The sequence below is a fragment of the Bufo bufo genome, chromosome 5 (genome assembly GCF_905171765.1).
Source record: "Bufo bufo chromosome 5, aBufBuf1.1, whole genome shotgun sequence".
NCBI classification, from domain to species: Eukaryota; Metazoa; Chordata; class Amphibia; order Anura; family Bufonidae; genus Bufo; species Bufo bufo.
In genome coordinates, this window is record NC_053393.1 from 528,077,965 (window position 1) to 528,096,385 (window position 18,421).

An 18,421-nucleotide genomic window follows, 5' to 3' on the forward strand; every position below is an offset into this window, starting at 1 on the left:
CCTGCGCACTAGGCTCAGCCTGATGCACCCATGCGGACTCCTGGCAGCGGCTTCGTTGAGCGAAGTGCACATGCGCCGGCCTGATGGGGACGGGGAGGATTGCGGAGGCGGCGCTGAGCTGTAGAAGGTGGCACTGAAGACAGGGAAGGCGGCGCTGGGCACCGGGCGGCGAGGGGTGCGGCCGGGCACCCTGTATTAACGGACCTCCCCTTGAGCACCTTAAGTAAGTGATTGACAGGTTATAAAAAACAGTTTTTTGGGCAGATAGAGCCACAGTGAGGTTTAATAAGGCCAGCTTAGGATTCTTCTTATTAGTCTGGACATGAGCATATGTTTAGGTTAGAGGGGTTAAATCTGATGACAGAATCCCTTTAAATACACAGCAATATGTTCAGTACAGGGGAAGATAACACTGATAGAAATCGGAATGCTGTGAATGCAGCTCAAGGTGAAAATAAAAACAGATTTTACCCGCAATTATTCCCGACTCGATTTCTAACAGTGATTTCTCCTTTGTTGCCTGGGCTAATGCTGCAATTTTGGTCTTGTATGAAAGCCTGGAATGTTTCTAGCTGCTACTATTCAGGAGATAGCAGCGTCTAAGCAGCCCCCTCCCCCCTCCACTTTCTCCCCGAGCCCAGCTCGGGCAGAACAGTTAGCTATTTTTCCCACTGCCCAAGCTGGACTCGGGGAAAACAGTTAGGTGGTTAAGTTCACCCACAAGCCAATTATCCCTAACTTTTTGTGAGTGATGTATCTACAGATGGAGCAGGGTTAGCACTCCAGCTCTGAACTCAAATTTCCTAACTCATCGCGTTATCTTGAGACAAAAGCCATTGAAAAGCAATTGAAGGTGTTTGCTTAGATTAGATAACACAACTCAGAAATCTCAGAAAACAGGAGTGTTAACTCTACTCCATCCGTATATACCGTATTTTTCGCCGTATAAGATGCACCTGCCCATAAGACGCACCTAGGTTTTTGAGGAGGAAAATAAGAAAATTTTTACAAGTCACCTAGAGACGGGCAGCCATTTTTACAAGTCACCTAGAGACGGGCAGCCATTTTTACAAGTCACCTAGAGACGGGCAGCCATTTTTACAAGTCACCTAGAGACGGGCAGCCATTTTTACAAGTCACCTAGAGACGGGCAGCCATTTTTACAAGTCACCTAGAGACGGGCAGCCATTTTTACAAGTCACCTAGAGACGGGTAGCCATTTTTACAAGTCACCTAGAGACGGGCAGCCATTTTTACAAGTCACCTAGAGACGGGCAGCCATTTTTACAAGTCACCTAGAGACGGGCAGCCATTTTTACAAGTCACCTAGAGACGGGCAGCCATTTTTAAGTCACCTAGAGACAGGCTGCCGTTTTCCAAGTCAAATAGAGACAGGCTGCCGTTTTCCAAGTCAAATAGAGACAGGCTGCCGTTTTCCAAGTCAAATAGAGACAGGCTGCCGTTTTCCAAGTCAAATAGAGACAGGCAGCCGTTTTCCAAGTCAAATAGAGACAGGCTGCTGTTTTCCAAGTCGCCTAGAGACAGGCAGCCATGTAAATAAACACAGTGATGTAGTTACTGTAATAACCACAATGCAAATCACGATTCAACCACAAATCCTATTTACACATCACATGGATGTGTGCTGCCTGGGGTCCCAGCACATGTACGGTATGTCAGGTAACACTGCTGCTTACTGACTGTCAGGGGTTATATGATGTGAAGGGAGTGATGCCATATTTCAGTTGGGATATGGATGCATTACATAGGTTTGATACATGGACTATACCATTCTATTGCATATAGGAGTCAACAGCCTGATATGTGAAATGCATGGTATGGTTTCCTATTATATAAACAAATAAATATAAAATAAAAACCGGAATACCTAACTGTGTGAGATGCCTTTGCAAGGATCCAGGGGGCACTATTTCTACTTCTTTACTTTATGGAAAGAGATCTAATTTGCATGTCTTTTTCCCAGAGAAGCATTGCATGGCCTCTTACAGCCTCTAGGTGCTCTCCATAAAGAATGATAATTCCTCCCCTAGGTTCTTTGCACACATCATCTTGTCTGAGCCCATCTGCCATTGACAAGGCGACCTATTCTGATGGGAAGCTACACATTACTCTCCTGTCTCATCGGCCTAGGCCTACAAAATAAACTCTGTGCACTCTGGAAGAATCTGCTCATTTAGAAAGCATGCAAGAAAAACTATTACAAAGTGTCTTAAAATACATAATGTCCAGTGCTTCAGAACACGGACCACATCCTCCAATGTTCTTCAGAAAAGAGCAGATACCTGGGTATACTTGGGGCATAAACTGAGTACAGTTTGTTAGAGAACCACTTAGGCTGTGAGTGCTTTAATGCTTCTATTAAGGGGAAAGAGTTTAGCAAACTTGAAAGGAAGAAATAATTAAAATTCATCTTAAGGAGAAATCATCTCTAGATGGTGGATGGCGGAGTAATTCTGGAGAATAATCACCCAAAGCTTAAAAGCAGCCATTAAAGTTTTGTTATGAAGATGTCAAACAGCCGGATTGATTTTTATTTTAGCAAAATGCATTAAGTTGTACTGCTGATCGATGTAAGTGAACCATCACATCACTATCCTGCATTCTGCATACCGGAGTCATGGCAATGACTCGGGAAAATAGTTCACAGATCCTCTATACTACACCACACAGGAGAGCGGACAGATCCTCTATACTACACCACACAGGAGAGCCGACAGATCCTCTATACTACACCACACAGGAGAGCTGATAGATCCTCTATACTACACTACACAGGAGAGCTGATAGATCCTCTATACTACACCACACAGGAGAGCCGACAGATCCTCTATACTACACCACACAGGAGAGCTGACAGATCCTCTATACTACACCACACAGGAGAGCCGACAGATCCTCTATACTACACCACACAGGAGAGCCGACAGATCCTCTATACTACACCACACAGGAGAGCTGACAGATCCTCTATCCTACACCACACAGGAGAGCTGACAGATCCTCTATACTACACCACACAGGAGAGCCGACAGATCCTCTATACTACACCACACAGGAGAGCTAACAGATCCTCTATACTACACCACACAGGAGAGCCGACAGATCCTCTATACTACACCACACAGGAGAGCCGACAGATCCTCTATACTACACCACACAGGAGAGCCGACAGATCCTCTATACTACACCGCACAGGAGAGCTGACAGATCCTCTATACTACACCACACAGGAGAGCGGACAGATCCTCTATACTACACCACACAGGAGAGCCGACAGATCCTCTATACTACACCACACAGGAGAGCCGACAGATCCTCTATACTACACCACACAGGAGAGCTGACAGATCCTCTATACTACACCACACAGGAGAGCTGACAGATCCTCTATACTACACCACACAGGAGACCTGACAGATCCTCTATACTACACCACACAGGAGAGCTGACAGATCCTCTATACTACACCACACAGGAGAGCTGACAGATCCTCTATACTACACCACAAAGGAGAGCTGACAGATCCTCTATACTACACCACACAGGAGACCTGACAGATCCTCTATACTACACCACACAGAAGAGCTGACAGATCCTCTATACTACACCACACAGGAGAGCTGACAGATCCTCTATACTACACCACACAGGAGAGCTGACAGATCCTCTATACTACACCACACAGAAGAGCTGACAGATCCTCTATACTACACCACACAGGAGAGGTGACAGATCCTCTATACTACACCACACAGGAGAGCCGACAGATCCTCTATACTACACCACACAGGAGAGCCGACAGATCCTCTATACTACACCACACAGGAGAGCTGACAGATCCTCTATACTACACCACACAGGAGAGCCGACAGATCCTCTATACTACACCACACAGGAGAGCCGACAGATCCTCTATACTACACCACACAGGAGAGCTGACAGATCCTCTATACTACACCGCACAGGAGAGCTGACAGATCCTCTATACTACACCGCACAGGAGAGCGGACAGATCCTCTATACTACACCGCACAGGAGAGCCGACAGATCCTCTATACTACACCACACAGGAGAGCCGACAGATCCTCTATACTACACCACACAGGAGAGCTGACAGATCCTCTATACTACACCACACAGGAGACCTGACAGATCCTCTATACTACACCACACAGGAGAGCTGACAGATCCTCTATACTACACCACAAAGGAGAGCTGACAGATCCTCTATACTACACCACACAGGAGACCTGACAGATCCTCTATACTACACCACACAGAAGAGCTGACAGATCCTCTATACTACACCACACAGGAGAGCTGACAGATCCTCTATACTACACCACACAGGAGAGCTGACAGATCCTCTATACTACACCACACAGAAGAGCTGACAGATCCTCTATACTACACCACACAGGAGAGCTGACAGATCCTCTATACTACACCACACAGGAGACCTGACAGATCCTCTATACTACACCACACAGGAGAGCTGACAGATCCTCTATACTACACCACAAAGGAGAGCTGACAGATCCTCTATACTACACCACACAGGAGAGCTGACAGATCCTCTATACTACACCACACAGGAGAGCTGACAGATCCTCTATATTACACCACACAGGAGAGCCGACAGATCATCTATACTACACCACACAGGAGAGCCGACAGATCCTCTATACTACACCACACAGGAGAGCTGACAGATCCTCTATACTACACCACACAGGAGAGCTGACAGATCCTCTATACTACACCACACAGGAGAGCCGACAGATCCTCTATACTACACCACACAGGAGAGCCGACAGATCCTCTATACCAGTGGTCCCCAACCTTTTTTGCACCAAGGACCGGTTTCATGCGAGACAATTTTCCCAGGGACCGGGTGGGGGGGAAAAGGGGGCGGGGGTTCTGGGCGGGGCTTAGGGGGTGGGCGGGGCTGACTGATTCACGCGCATAACAAAACACAAGGTGCATATTAAAATATATAACACTATATAATGACTATATAAACTGACTATGGTCTCTGCTGCACTGGTCTCTGCTGCACTGGTCTCTGCTGCACTGGTCTCTGCTGCACTGTACCGTATTTTTCGCCCTATAAGATGCACCTAGGTTTTAGAGGAGAACAATAAGAAAAAAACAATTCATTACACCTCAGGTCAGACCAGCAATCAGACCCCCAATGTTAATCAGACCTCAGATCAGACCCCAAATGGCTCAGATCAACCCCCAAACCTTTAGCCATCTATCAGCCCCCAATGTCAGCCATAACCCCCCCCAATGTCAGCCATAACCCCCCCAATGTCAGCCATAACCCCCCCCAATGTCAGCCATAACCCCCCCCCAATGTCAGCCATAACCCCCCCAATGTCAGCCATAACCCCCCCAATGTCAGCCATAACCCCCCCCAATGTCAGCCATAACCCCCCCCAATGTCAGCCATAACCCCCCCAATGTCAGCCATAACACCCCCCCAATGTCAGCCATAAGCCCCCCTCTGGTCAGCCATAAGCCCCCCTCTGGTCAGCCATAAGCCCCCCTCTGGTCAGCCATAAGCCCCCCTCTGGTCAGCCATAAGCCCCCCTCTGGTCAGCCATAAGCCCCCCTCTGGTCAGCCATAAGCCCCCCTCTGGTCAGCCATAAGCCCCCCTCTGGTCAGCCATAAGCCCCCCTCTGGTCAGCCATAAGCCCCCCTCTGGTCAGCCATAAGCCCCCCTCATGTCAGCCATAAGCCCCCCTCATGTCAGCCCCATGTCAGCCATCAGCCCCCCTCTGGTCAGCCATAAGCCCCCCTCATGTCAGCCCCATGTCAGCCATCAGCCCCATGTCAGCCATCAGCCCCCCTCTGGTCAGCCATAAGCCCCCCTCTGGTCAGCCATAAGCCCCCCCTCTGGTCAGCCATAAGCCCCCCTCTGGTCAGCCATAAGCCCCCCTCTGGTCAGCCATAAGCCCCCCTCTGGTCAGCCATAAGCCCCCCTCATGTCAGCCATAAGCCCCCCTCATGTCAGCCATAAGCCCCCCTCATGTCAGCCATAAGCCCCCCTCATGTCAGCCATAAGCCCCCCTCATGTCAGCCATAAGCCCCCCTCATGTCAGCCATAAGCCCCCCTCATGTCAGCCCCATGTCAGCCATCAGCCCCCCTCTGGTCAGCCATAAGCCCCCCTCTGGTCAGCCATAAGCCCCCCTCTGGTCAGCCATAAGCCCCCCTCATATCAGCCATAAGCCCCCCTCATGTCAGCCATAAGCCCCCCCCATGTCAGCCATAAGCCCCCCTCATGTCAGCCATAAGCCCCCCTCATGTCAGCCATAAGCCCCCCTCTTGTCAGCCATAAGCCCCCCTCTTGTCAGCCATAAGCCCCCCTCTTGTCAGCCATAAGCCCCTCTCATGTCAGCCATAAGCCCCTCTCATGTCAGCCATAAGCCCCCCTCATGTCAGCCATAAGCCCCTCTCATGTCAGCCATAAGCCCCCCTCATGTCAGCCATAAGCCCCCCTCATGTCAGCCCCATATCAGCCATAAGCCCCATCTGGCCAGCCATAAGCCCCCCTCATGTCAGCCATAAGCCCCCCTCATGTCAGCCCCATGTCAGCCATCAGCCCCCAGTGCAAATAAAATAAAATAAAAAAACACTTACCTCTCCTGCTCCTGGTCACCATCGCGATCCTCTTCATTCTGCTGTCGGCTGTGTATAGCGGCGCACAGCGTGAGGTCACAGAGAGACCTCACGCTGTGCGCAGCCCTGCACAGCCGATAGCCGAGCCGTGGACCAGGAAGCGGTGAGTACAGATCCTTCACCGCTCCCTGGTCCTTCTGTACTAATGAAGCGCTTCCCTAATGGAAGCGCTTCATTAGTACAGAGTTAAAGACTGCCCTGATCGCCGCGGCCCGGCTAACAATCCTCCACGGCCCGGCGGTTGGGGACCGCTGCTCTATACTACACCACACAGGAGAGCCGACAGATCCTCTATACCAGTGGTCCCCAACCTTTTTTGCACCAAAGACCGGTTTCATGCAAGACAATTTTCCCAGGGACCGGTTGGGGGGGGGGGGGAGGGGGCGGGGGTCTGGGGCGGGGCTTAGGGGGTGAGCGGGACCGACTGATTCACGCGCATAACAAAACACAAAGGTGCATATTAAAATATATAACACTATATAATGACTATATAAACTGACTATGGTCTCTGCTGCACTGGTCTCTGCTGCACTGTACCGTATTTTTCGCCCTATAAGATGCACCTAGGTTTTAGAGGAGAACAATAAGAAAAAAAAATTTTTCATTACACCTCAGGTCAGACCAGCAATCAGACCCCAAATGTTAATCAGACCTCAGATTAGACCCCCAATGGCTCAGATCAACCCCCAAACCTTTAGCCATCTATCAGCCCCCAATGTCAGCCATACACCCCCCCATGTCAGCCATAACCCCCCCCCCCAATGTCAGCCATAAGCCCCCCATTAGCCCCTCATGTCAGCCATAAGCCCCCCATTAGCCCCTCATGTCAGCCATAAGCCCCCCATGTCAGCCATAAGCCCCCCATTAGCCCCTCATGTCAGCCATAAGCCCCCATTAGCCCTTCATGTCAGCCATAAGCCCCCCATTAGCCCCTCATGTCAGCCATAAGCCCCCATTAGCCCCTCATGTCAGCCATAAGCCCCCATTAGCCCTTCATGTCAGCCATAAGCCCCCCATTAGCCCCTCATGTCAGCCATAAGCCCCCATTAGCCCTTCATGTCAGCCATAAGCCCCCATTAGCCCTTCATGTCAGCCATAAGCCCCAATTAGCCCTTTATGTCAGCCATAAGCCCCCCATTAGCCCCACATGTCAGCCATAAGCCCCCCCATTAGCTCCTCATGTCAGCCAGCCCATAAGCCCCCCATGTCAGCCAGCCCATAAGCCCCCCATGTCAGCCAGCCCATAAGCCCCCCATGTCAGCCAGCTCATAAGCCCCCCATGTCAGCCAGCCCATAAGCCCCCCATGTCAGCCAGCCCATAAGCCCCCCATGTCAGCCAGCCCATAAGCCCCCCATGTCAGCCAGCCCATAAGCCCCCCATGTCAGCCAGCCCATAAGCCCCCCATGTCAGCCAGCCCATAAGCCCCCCATGTCAGCCAGCCCATAAGCCCCCTATCTCAGCCAGCCCATAAGCCCCCCATGTCAGCCAGCCCATAAGCCCCCCATGTCGGCCCCATGTCCCCCAGGTCAGCCATCAGTGCAAATCAAATAAAATAAAATAAAAAAACACTTACCTCTCCTGCTCCTGGTCACCATCGCGATCCTCTTCATTCTGCTGTCGGCTGTGTATAGCGGCGCACATCGTGAGGTCAAAGAGCGACCTCACGCTGTGCGCAGCCCTGCACAGCCGATAGCCGAGCCGAGGACCAGGAAGCGGTGAGTACAGATCCTTCACCGCTCCCTGGTCCTTCTGTACTAATGAAGCGCTTCCATAATGGAAGCGCTTCATTAGTACAGAGTTAAAGACTGCCCTGATCGCCGCGGCCCGGCTAACAATCTTCCACGGCCCGGTCCTGGGCCGCGGCCCGGCGGTTGGGGACCGCTGCTCTATCACACAGGAGAGCTGACAGATCGTCTATACTACACCACACAGGAGAGCTGACAGATCCTCTATACTACACCACACAGAAGAGCTGACAGATCCTCTATACTACACCAGACAGGAGAGCTGACAGATCCTCTATACTACACCACACAGGAGAGCTGACAGATCCTCTACACTACACCACACAGGAGAGCTGACAGATCCTCTATACTACACCACACAGGAGAGCTGACAGATCCTCTATACTACACCACACAGGAGAGCTGACAGATCCTCTATACTACACCACACAGGAGAGCTGACAGATCCTCTATACTACACCACACAGGAGAGCCGACAGATCCTTTATACTACACCACACAGGAGAGCCGACAGATCCTCTATACTACACCACACAGAAGAGCCGACAGATCCTCTATACTACACCACACAGGAGAGCCGACAGATCCTCTATACTACACCACACAGGAGAGCCGACAGATCCTCTATACTACACCACACAGCAGAGCCGACAGATCCTCTATACTACACCACACAGGAGAGCTGACAGATCCTCTATACTACACCACACAGGAGAGCCGACAGATCCTCTATACTACACCACACAGGAGAGCTGACAGATCCTCTATACTACACCACACAGGAGAGCTGACAGATCCTCTATACTACACCACACAGGAGAGCTGACGGATCCTCTATACTACACCACACAGGAGAGCTGACAGATCCTCTATACTACACCACACAGGAGAGCCGACAGATGCTCTCTAACCCGTAGGATACCAGCGCCGTACATGTACGGCGCTGGAAATTGGGACAGAAATCCCATCGCCGTACAGCTACGGAGCTCTGATCGGGCAGGTGCAGGAGCTGCGCCCGCCCAATCAGCTGCAGGGGTCCGGCAGTCACTGCTAGCCGGACCCCTGCAGTATGCGCCGGCATCGGTGAAAACACAGATGGCGGCGCATTAACCCTTGCACTGCCGCAGTCAGCACTGACCGCGGCACGTGCGTCATCCTGCAGGGTACGGGGTGTCCATCGGTTCCCCGCGCTGCTGTGACGGGGACCCGATGGTAGAGAAGGCAGCCTGATGCCTTCCTTAGGCATCGTGGCTGCCTTCCGTGAGAGCCTGTGAGATCCAGCCCCCTGGATCTCACAGGCAGGAAGCTGTAAGTGTATTACAGTGAGTAATACACTTACAGCCAATGCATTACAATGCAGAAGTATTTTAATGCATTGTAAAGGGGATCGGACCCCCAAAAGTTGAAATCCCAGAGTGGGACAAAAAATAAAGTGAAAAACAAAGTAAAAAAAATTATTTTTTCCCCAAAAAATTAAGTTTAGAAAAAAAAAGCGTCCTTTTCCCAAAAATAAAGTAAAAAAATAAATGTAAAAAATAGGGAAAAAAGGTAAAGTAGACATATTAGGTATCGCCGCATCCGTATCGACCGGGTCTATAAAAATATCACATGATCCACCCAGTCAGGTGAATGCCGTAAAAAAAATTATATATAAAACCGTGTAAAAAAAGCCATTTTCTGGTCACCTTGCCTCACAAAAAGTGTAATACCAAGTGATAAAAAAGTAGTCTTCTGTACCCTAAAATGGTACCAATCAAACCATCATCTCATCCTGCAAAAAATGAGCCCCAACCTAAGACAATCAGCTAAAAAAAAAATAAAAAAAAATAGGGCTCTCAGAAAATGGCAACACAAAAACAAGATTTTATTCTGTTCAAAAATGAATTCACTGTTTAAAACTTAACAAAAATAAAAATGATAAACATATTAGGTATCGCCACATCCGTAACAACCTGCTCTATAAAAATATCACATTATATGCCCCCTCAGGTGAATGCTGTAAAAAAAAAAAAAAAAAAAAAAATACTATGCCAAAACAATGGCTCCCATAAACCTATCCATCAAAATCTGCGCTGCAAAAGCCATATGGCTGTTCTTCCTTTCTGAGTCCTGCCATGTGCCCCCACAACAGTTTACCACCACATATGGGGTGTTTCTATATTCAGGAGAAAATGGGTAAGAAATTATCGGGTGCTTTTTCTCCTATTACCCCTTGTGAAAATGAAAAATTTAGGGCTAAAGCAACATTTTATTGGAAGATACAAAACTTTTTTACAGCCAAGTTTTTCCAAATTCCGTATTACGCTTAGGGGGTCAAAGTGCTTAGTACTCCCCTTAATATTTTCTTTAAGTCGTGTAGTTTCCAAAATGGGGCCACTTTTTGAGGGTTTCCACTGTAGGGGGTACGTCAGGGTCTCTTCAAATACAAAATAGTGCCTAAAAACCATTCTGTAGCGAAATCTGCCTCCAAAATCCATATGGCGCTCCTTTCCTTCTGACCACTGCCACGTGCCCATAGAGCAGTTTACCGCCACATATGGGGTATTTCTGTAAACTGCAGAATCAGAGTAATATATATTGAGATTTCTTTTGCTGTTAACCCTTGCTGTGTTGCAAGAAAAAATCTACCAAAAAAGTGAAATTTTGTAATTTCACCTCTATTTTCCTTTAATCCTTGTGGAACACCTCAAGGGTTATCAACGTTTGTAACATCAGTTTTGAATAATTTGAGGGGGTGTAGTTTCTAAGATGGGGTCATTTATAGGTGGTCTCCATTAGGTAAGCCCCTCAAAATCACTTTATAACTGAATTTATGCTTAAAAAAATAGTTTGGAAAATTTTGTTGAAAATTTGAAAAATAGCTTCTAAACTTCTAAGTAGTGTTGAGCGAACTTCTGTTTTAAGTTCGGCGTCTAAAGTTCGGCTTCCGGTTAGCGGAGAATCCCGATATGGATTCCGAATTCCGTTGTGGTCCGTGGTAGCGGAATCAATAATCGGCCATTATTGATTCCGCTACCACGGACCACAACGGAATTCGGAATCCATATCGGGATTCCTCGCTAACCAGAAGCCGAACTTTAGACGCCGAACTTAAAACAGAAGTTCGCTCAACACTACTTCTAAGCCTTCTAATGTCCTAAAAAATAAAATGACATTTACAAAATTATGCCAACATAAAGCAGACATATGGGGAATGTTGACTGATAACCGTTTTATGAGGAATTACTATCTGTCTTAAAAGTAGAGAAGTTAAAATTTAAAAGATTGTGAATGTTTCCAAATTTTTTGTACATTTTGGATTCTTTTATAAATAAAGGTGAAATATATTGACTCAAATTTATGACTGTCATGAAGTACAATGTGTCACGAGAAAACAATCTCAGAAAGGCTTGAATAAGTAAAAGTGTTCCAAAGTTATTACCACATAAAGTGACACATGTCAGATTTGCAAAAATCGGCCTGAGATTTAAGGTAAAAAGTGGCTCAGTACTGAAGGGGTTAAAAATGTATCTTCTATTTTATTTTCTTTAGTGTTCGCTGCTTCAGGTTTCTTTTTTTTTTTGGACAATAAATCTGCAGATAATACGTGGATGAAAAATTTATGTGAACCAGCCCTTCTAAAATCCCAGTGTACAGAGACCTTCACCGGAGACACTTCCTCTTATTTATATCCATGTATTCCCTTCTTTCGGACTGACCTTCTCCCTGACAGTCCTTTTTTGTAGGAGAATTTTTCATTCTTCTAAAGTATGGGAGATAAAATTTATGCACAAAATAAATAAAGAAGATAAAGACATCAGGTATCTAGATTGGAAATCACGAGAAGTCTGAGGCTCTTAATCTTGTGCCTCGTGTCGTGTCGCAGTTTACAAGTTCTGTAGAAAGTGAAAAAAAGTTAGGTTTATTAGAGTCGCCTCCTAAACGAAGTGACGGGATGGTTCATGGTCCGTCACTGGACATACTATACCTGTGCAGATGCAAAGCAGGTTTTTTGACATTAATGCCTCATTCACACGTCAGTGTTTGGTTAGTGATCTCCATCCGTGAGGCCTCTTGCACACGAACGCGTGCACCCGTGGCCGTGCTGCGGCCCGCAAATTGCGGGCAGCAATGCACGAACACCAACCGTAGGGCAGCCAGCAGCGGATCGCGCTCCTATTCACTTTAATGGGTCCGCGATCCGGCCGTTCCGCGAAAACATAGGACATGTTCTATCTTTTTGCAGAACGGAAGTACTGGACGAAACCCCACGGAAGCACTCTGTAGTGCTTCCGTTCCGCACCATTCCACATCTCCGTATTTGCGGACCCATTCAAGTGTGAAAGAGGCCTGATTTTGAGCCAAAACCAGGTGCGGCTCCAAACACAAAACAGGTGCAGATCTTTTCCTTCTACCCGATCTCTGTGGAGGCTCCAGTCCTGGTTTTGGCTCACAATCACTGATGGAAATCACTGACCAAAACACTGACGTGTGAATGAGGCTTAAGGGGTCTGTCTTATCAGAGACAACCCCTTTCAAATTGCAACCGTATCAGCTGATCACCCCTGATCCTGCTTCTGACTCCACCAGTAGATAGCCAATTGTTGCAGAGGAAGCCACCACCAGCTAGGCATTTCCCATGTAATAATAATGTTTTACAGGCCGACCATTTAGTTGAACGGCTGCCCATTCTGCCAGAACAAGAGGTGCTCTTACAGAGTGGCCCTCTGTTCTGTCTCATAGAGGAGGATGCTGAATGGTGGCTCCCCCCATGATGTCCATGTGCCCTACTAGAGTATATGGGCAGGGATTGTCTCCATGATCCAACCACTTTATTAGAAAAATGACATATTATTCAACTCAGATTTTTACCATTTTTCGTTGTTTTGCGTCTATTCTTTTTATTATTAACATAAAAATGTTGAAATGTAGCAGTTTTCACACTGGGCACAATAGGTTGATGCAGTTTTTTTATTTTTATTTTATTTGTCAGCTTAGCCATATAGACTGGGAACTGGTCAGCAGAGTCATCTCATTATTATTCGAAGACTGTTCTGTTGTACTGCTTAAGGTTGAGGGAGTGGCTGTAGTCTGTCACTTACTGGAGACTGTAATAATACCTGACATTTCTCTGTCAATTAAATCTGCTTCATCCTACCATAAAGCACGCCCATTGTGCTGCATTGTCTATATACAGTAGAATGTAAAGGAAGGAAGTGCGTGTTTCCAATATGGTCACTCCCTGGGAAGGAATACTCATCAATGAGGTTATCCGATAAACAAGTGATAAATGTCGGATCACTGGGGGTCCTACATCTTGGACTCCAGTGACCCAGAGAATGGAGGTTTCCATGAGTGCTTTGCCTGAATGGAGCGGTACTGGGCATGTTGATCCATCACTCCATTCTCTTCTGTGGGACTGATGGAGCACTGTCTACTTCAGTCCAATAGAAATGAGTGGAGTGGTTGACTAATATGTGTGAAATGAGTAGAGTGGTTGACTAATACTGCTCTATTGAGAAGACGGTCAGAGAGCTCCCATCCTCTAGATCCCATCGAGGACAACCCTGCGGAAGCTGGAGGCACAACGGCAGGTGACTGTTTAGTCAATAAAGGCCACTGGCATAGGGCACTGGCATAAGTTGAGTTTAGAAATTGGCTGTCTTGCTCTCCACAAGAGCATGGACATCTGACATGGTTACTTTTAAGGCTGAACCTGTAGGTAGAACCTTAGGGAGCCTCAGTAGTCCAAATTTATGTGCGCCCTTCCTGACTTGTAGTTGCTTTGGACACTAATTTTGATGTCTGGTCTTCACCTTTTAGACGGCAATGGACCAGCTGCACATGCACTTCACGCAGGCAATCCACAACACCGTGTTCCAAGTTGTTCTGGGATATGTGGAGCTTTGTGCAGGAAACTCGGATACAAAATTTCAGAAGCTGCCTTACAAGGACCTATGTATGGTAAGTCTGTATGTATCTTATATGCAATACTGTTGTATTTGTGATGAATTGAGAGGGTACTAGTGCATGTGTGGAAGCTCACAGAAAGCCCTTCTAAGGATTAGTGAAAGGAGCCGGAGACCCACTGCATATAGGATCTGAGATCTGCATTATAAGCAGTTCCATAATATATAGTATGATTATGTTAAACCAAATTCCTCCCTCTATGAAAACTATCAATGCTAGCAGCCATTTAGATTCCAGATTGTTGCCCTGAGTTCCTATCAGCCAACCACAGACACTCTTTCCCCCACTGCCGGGCTCTTTCCCCCACTGCCGGGCTCTTTCCCCCACTGACGGGCTCTTTCCCCCACTGCCGGGCTCTTTCCCCCACTGCCGGGCTCTTTCCCCCACTGCCGGGCTCTTTCCATCACTGCCGGGCTCTTTCCCCCCACTGCCGGGCTCTTTTGCACACCTGAAGGCCGCGGGCTCTCTTTCACTCTCATGTCAGTCCTTCTTCCCACGCTCTTTCTTTCTCCCACACTGTCTTTTCTTTGCACACTCTCATTCTCTCACACTGTGTCTCTCCCTCGTTCTCTTTCTCCATTATATGTGACTCAAATCCTTCAGGGATAAGAAAGTGTTTAGAATGTAATAGCATATCTGAGAACTCCGCCTGCATCTTACACCGACAGTCCATTCCTTGGAGGTGTAGTTCCAATCTATCCCCCGATGTTGGGAGTGCGAGGGAGACACTTTTTTTTTTTTTTTCTTCTGTTCGTTCCTCTCTGAAATGGAGGAATAACCTCGGCACATGCCTGTCACAGGGACGTCTCTGTCCTATTACTATTCCGTAAAGCTGCTTATCCAGTGTATTTCGGGGAAGCTGCATTATACGGCCACTCCATTATCTCCTCTAAATTTCATTGAAGTCATTTGTCTTTGCAGTTCTGCTCACTTGTGTGACCTGGGGCACCTTGCCGGATTCATTAGTTAAATGGGTGCACGCTGTGAAATACTTTTGGTCATTTTATTGGTGGGATGGGATGGTAGACGTGTGGAAGTTCTTGTCCATGAGCTACACATTCATCATTAAAGCTTTCTTCTGTCTCATGTGTCGTACAGTTTAAAGCCACTGAATACATTTTACATATTTTTTTTTTTACATTGTCACTTCTGTACATGACTTCTTTATCTCACTAGTGTCACATTGCACTCTGTTACAGTATAGCAGCGAGGTTTGTAGATAGCCTGTGCCACACCAGAAACCTGCCCATTAACCGTTTGAATAGATGCAGCAGTGCTGAATATGTCCATGGAGCACTCATCGCTGCTGCCCTTTAATACAGTCTTCAGCTCTGCAACTTCACTACCCTGCACGCCACTCTCTACTACACCCTACATCTCTGCTCCTCAGTAGACTCATCAACGCTGCCCCCAATACATTAATCAGTGCTGCCACCTCAAAGTCATCAGTCCTGCCCCTCCAATGCACTCATCAGTCTCACCCCTCCAATGCACTCATCAGTGTTGTCCCATTCCAAAGCACTCATTAGGGCTGCCCTACCATGCACTCTTCAGTGCCGCCCACTAAATGCACTCATCAACCCTGCTCCCCTCCAACTTACTCATCAGTTCTGTCCCATTCCAGTGCACTTATTAGTGGTGCCCGCCATGCACTATTCCATGCTGCCCCCTCCAACACAACCTTCAATGCTGTCTCTCCAACTTACTCATCAGTCCTGCCCCCCTCCAATGCACTCATTAGTTCTGCCACCCTCCAATGCATTCATCAGTCCTGCCCCCTCCATTGCACTCATCAGTTCTGCCCCCTCCATTGCACTCATCAGTCCTTCCCCGCTCCAATGCACTTATCAGTCCTGCCCCCCTCCAATGCACTCATTAGTTCTGCCACCCTCCAATGCATTCATCAGTCCTGCCCCCCTCCATTGCACTCATCAGTCCTGCCCCCCTCCATTGCACTCATCAGTCCTGCCCCCCTCCATTGCACTCATCAGTCCTGCCCCCCTCCAATGCACTCATCAGTCCTGCCCCCCTCCAATGCACTCATCAGTCCTGCCCCCCTCCATTGCACTCATCAGTCCTGCCCCCCTCCATTGCACTCATCAGTCCTGCCCCCCTCCATTGCACTCATCAGTCCTGCCCCCCTCCATTGCACTCATCAGTCCTGCCCCCCTCCAATGCACTCATCAGTCCTGCCCCCCTCCATTGCACTCATCAGTCCTGCCCCCCTCCATTGCACTCATCAGTCCTGCCCCCCTCCAATGCACTCATTAGTTCTGCCCCCCTCCAATGCACTCATCAGTCCTGCCCCCCCCCCATTGCACTCATCAGTGATCCCATTCCAGTGCATTCATCAGTCCTGCCCCCCAATGCACTTATCAGTTCTGCCCCCCCCCCCCCTGCAATGCACTCATCAGTCCTGCCCCCCTCCAATGCACTCATCAGTGCTGCCCCTCTATAACACACTGGCCAATACTGCCCCCCTCCAATGCACTTGTCAGAACTGCAGGAATTATGGAAAGTGCTTGCTCTTGATGGGTCAGTTTAACTATGGGGCAAAGCTAAGAGATTAGGAAAAAAAATGCATTCCCCCCCTCCCCCCCCCCCCCCCAAAACAGCACCTCTCCTCTCCATGGTTTATGTCTGGCATTGCAGCTCTAGTCAAGTGAGGCAGAACATATTTTCCTAATTTCATAGTAGCTGTTTAGGAGATGCTTATATATATATATATAATGTGATATAAAATTTGACCGAATGTCCTTGAGATGGCGAATTTCATACGCATTCATGTACTCCGTAGGCTTGCACGTTTTAATTGCTCTTTATTGATGTTTTTAGGTCTCTATATTGCTTTTAGTGCTATTGTTTGCCTCACTCCAATCCATATCCTGAAGAGCCTGACAATGTATATTGCATTATTTGCTGGGAGGGCGATTAATAAAACATTTTCATGGTATATATCATTTAAATGTTAATTTTGTTTTATTATTACTAGTCCAGAAATAGACATGAAAAATTTGAATTCATCCCAGAGGGCAAGATGACTAATAAACACACTGATCCTATCTCAGGTTATGGTTATTAGAGCTTTGATCCCTCCGTCATGAACTGAAAAAGTCAAAGCAACTCCTGTAGCCTTGTTGGTGACCACTACTGTCTTGGCAAGGCTAGCTTCAGCTGTTTCATTTTATGAGCAGGATCTATGACTAGAATAGATCATTTTTACAGGAGATCTGTCTGATCTACTATGTGGGGTCAGCACGGGATAGAGGAGGAGACGCTGAGCTTGGGGATATATAGTATTGTACTATTTGATTTAGTTTTTTCATGTAAAAAGCTATTTAAAAGTTTTTAAGGTGAGCTGTGGGTGGGATCAGCAGGACTCGCAGGCTTTCTCTGAGTGGGCGGGATCAGCAAGACTCGCAGGCTTTCTCTGAGTGGGCGGGATCAGCAAGACTCGCAGGTTTTCTCTGAGTGGGTGGGATCAGCAAGACTCGCAGGCTTTCTCTGAGTGGGAAGGGAAAGGAAGACTCACAGGCTTTCTCTGAGTGGGCGGGATCAGCAGGACTCACAGGCTTTCTCTGAGTGGGCGGGGAAAGCAAGACTCGCAGGCTTTCTCTGAGTGGGCGGGATCAGCAAGACTCGCAGGCTTTCTCTGAGTGGGCGGGGAAAAGAAGACTTACAGGCTTTCTCTGGGCGGGATCAGCAAGACTCGCAGGCTTTCTCTGAGTGGGCGGGGAAAGGAAGACTCACAGGCTTTCTCTGAGTGGGCGGGATCAGCAAGACTCGCAGGCTTTCTCTGAGTGGGCGGGGAAAGCAAGACTCACAGGCTTTCTCTATGATCAGGCCTGGCAGCATTTAAGCAGCTTTTTCTATAGAAATACTGAATCAAATCATAGAAAAATATATATCTCCGAACTCAGTATCTCCCTCTCTACCCTGTGCATAGAAGATCTTTAAAATAGAGCTTCTAATAGAGGAAAACATAGCAGGAATAAACATCTAAATAGCCTGGAAAAAAA

At 47.9% G+C, this 18,421-nt stretch overlaps 1 protein-coding gene across 1 annotated transcript in view; it reads left to right on the forward strand.

Annotated features, from left to right (window-relative positions):
* The window catches only part of VPS50 (VPS50 subunit of EARP/GARPII complex), a 195,183-nt gene that overhangs the window by 95,402 nt on the left and 81,360 nt on the right, over positions 1-18,421 (forward strand). The window contains exon 12 of the mRNA XM_040431195.1: positions 14,256-14,396. Coding sequence (XP_040287129.1) covers positions 14,256-14,396 — 141 coding nt within the window. The remainder of the gene's footprint in view (positions 1-14,255; positions 14,397-18,421) is intronic.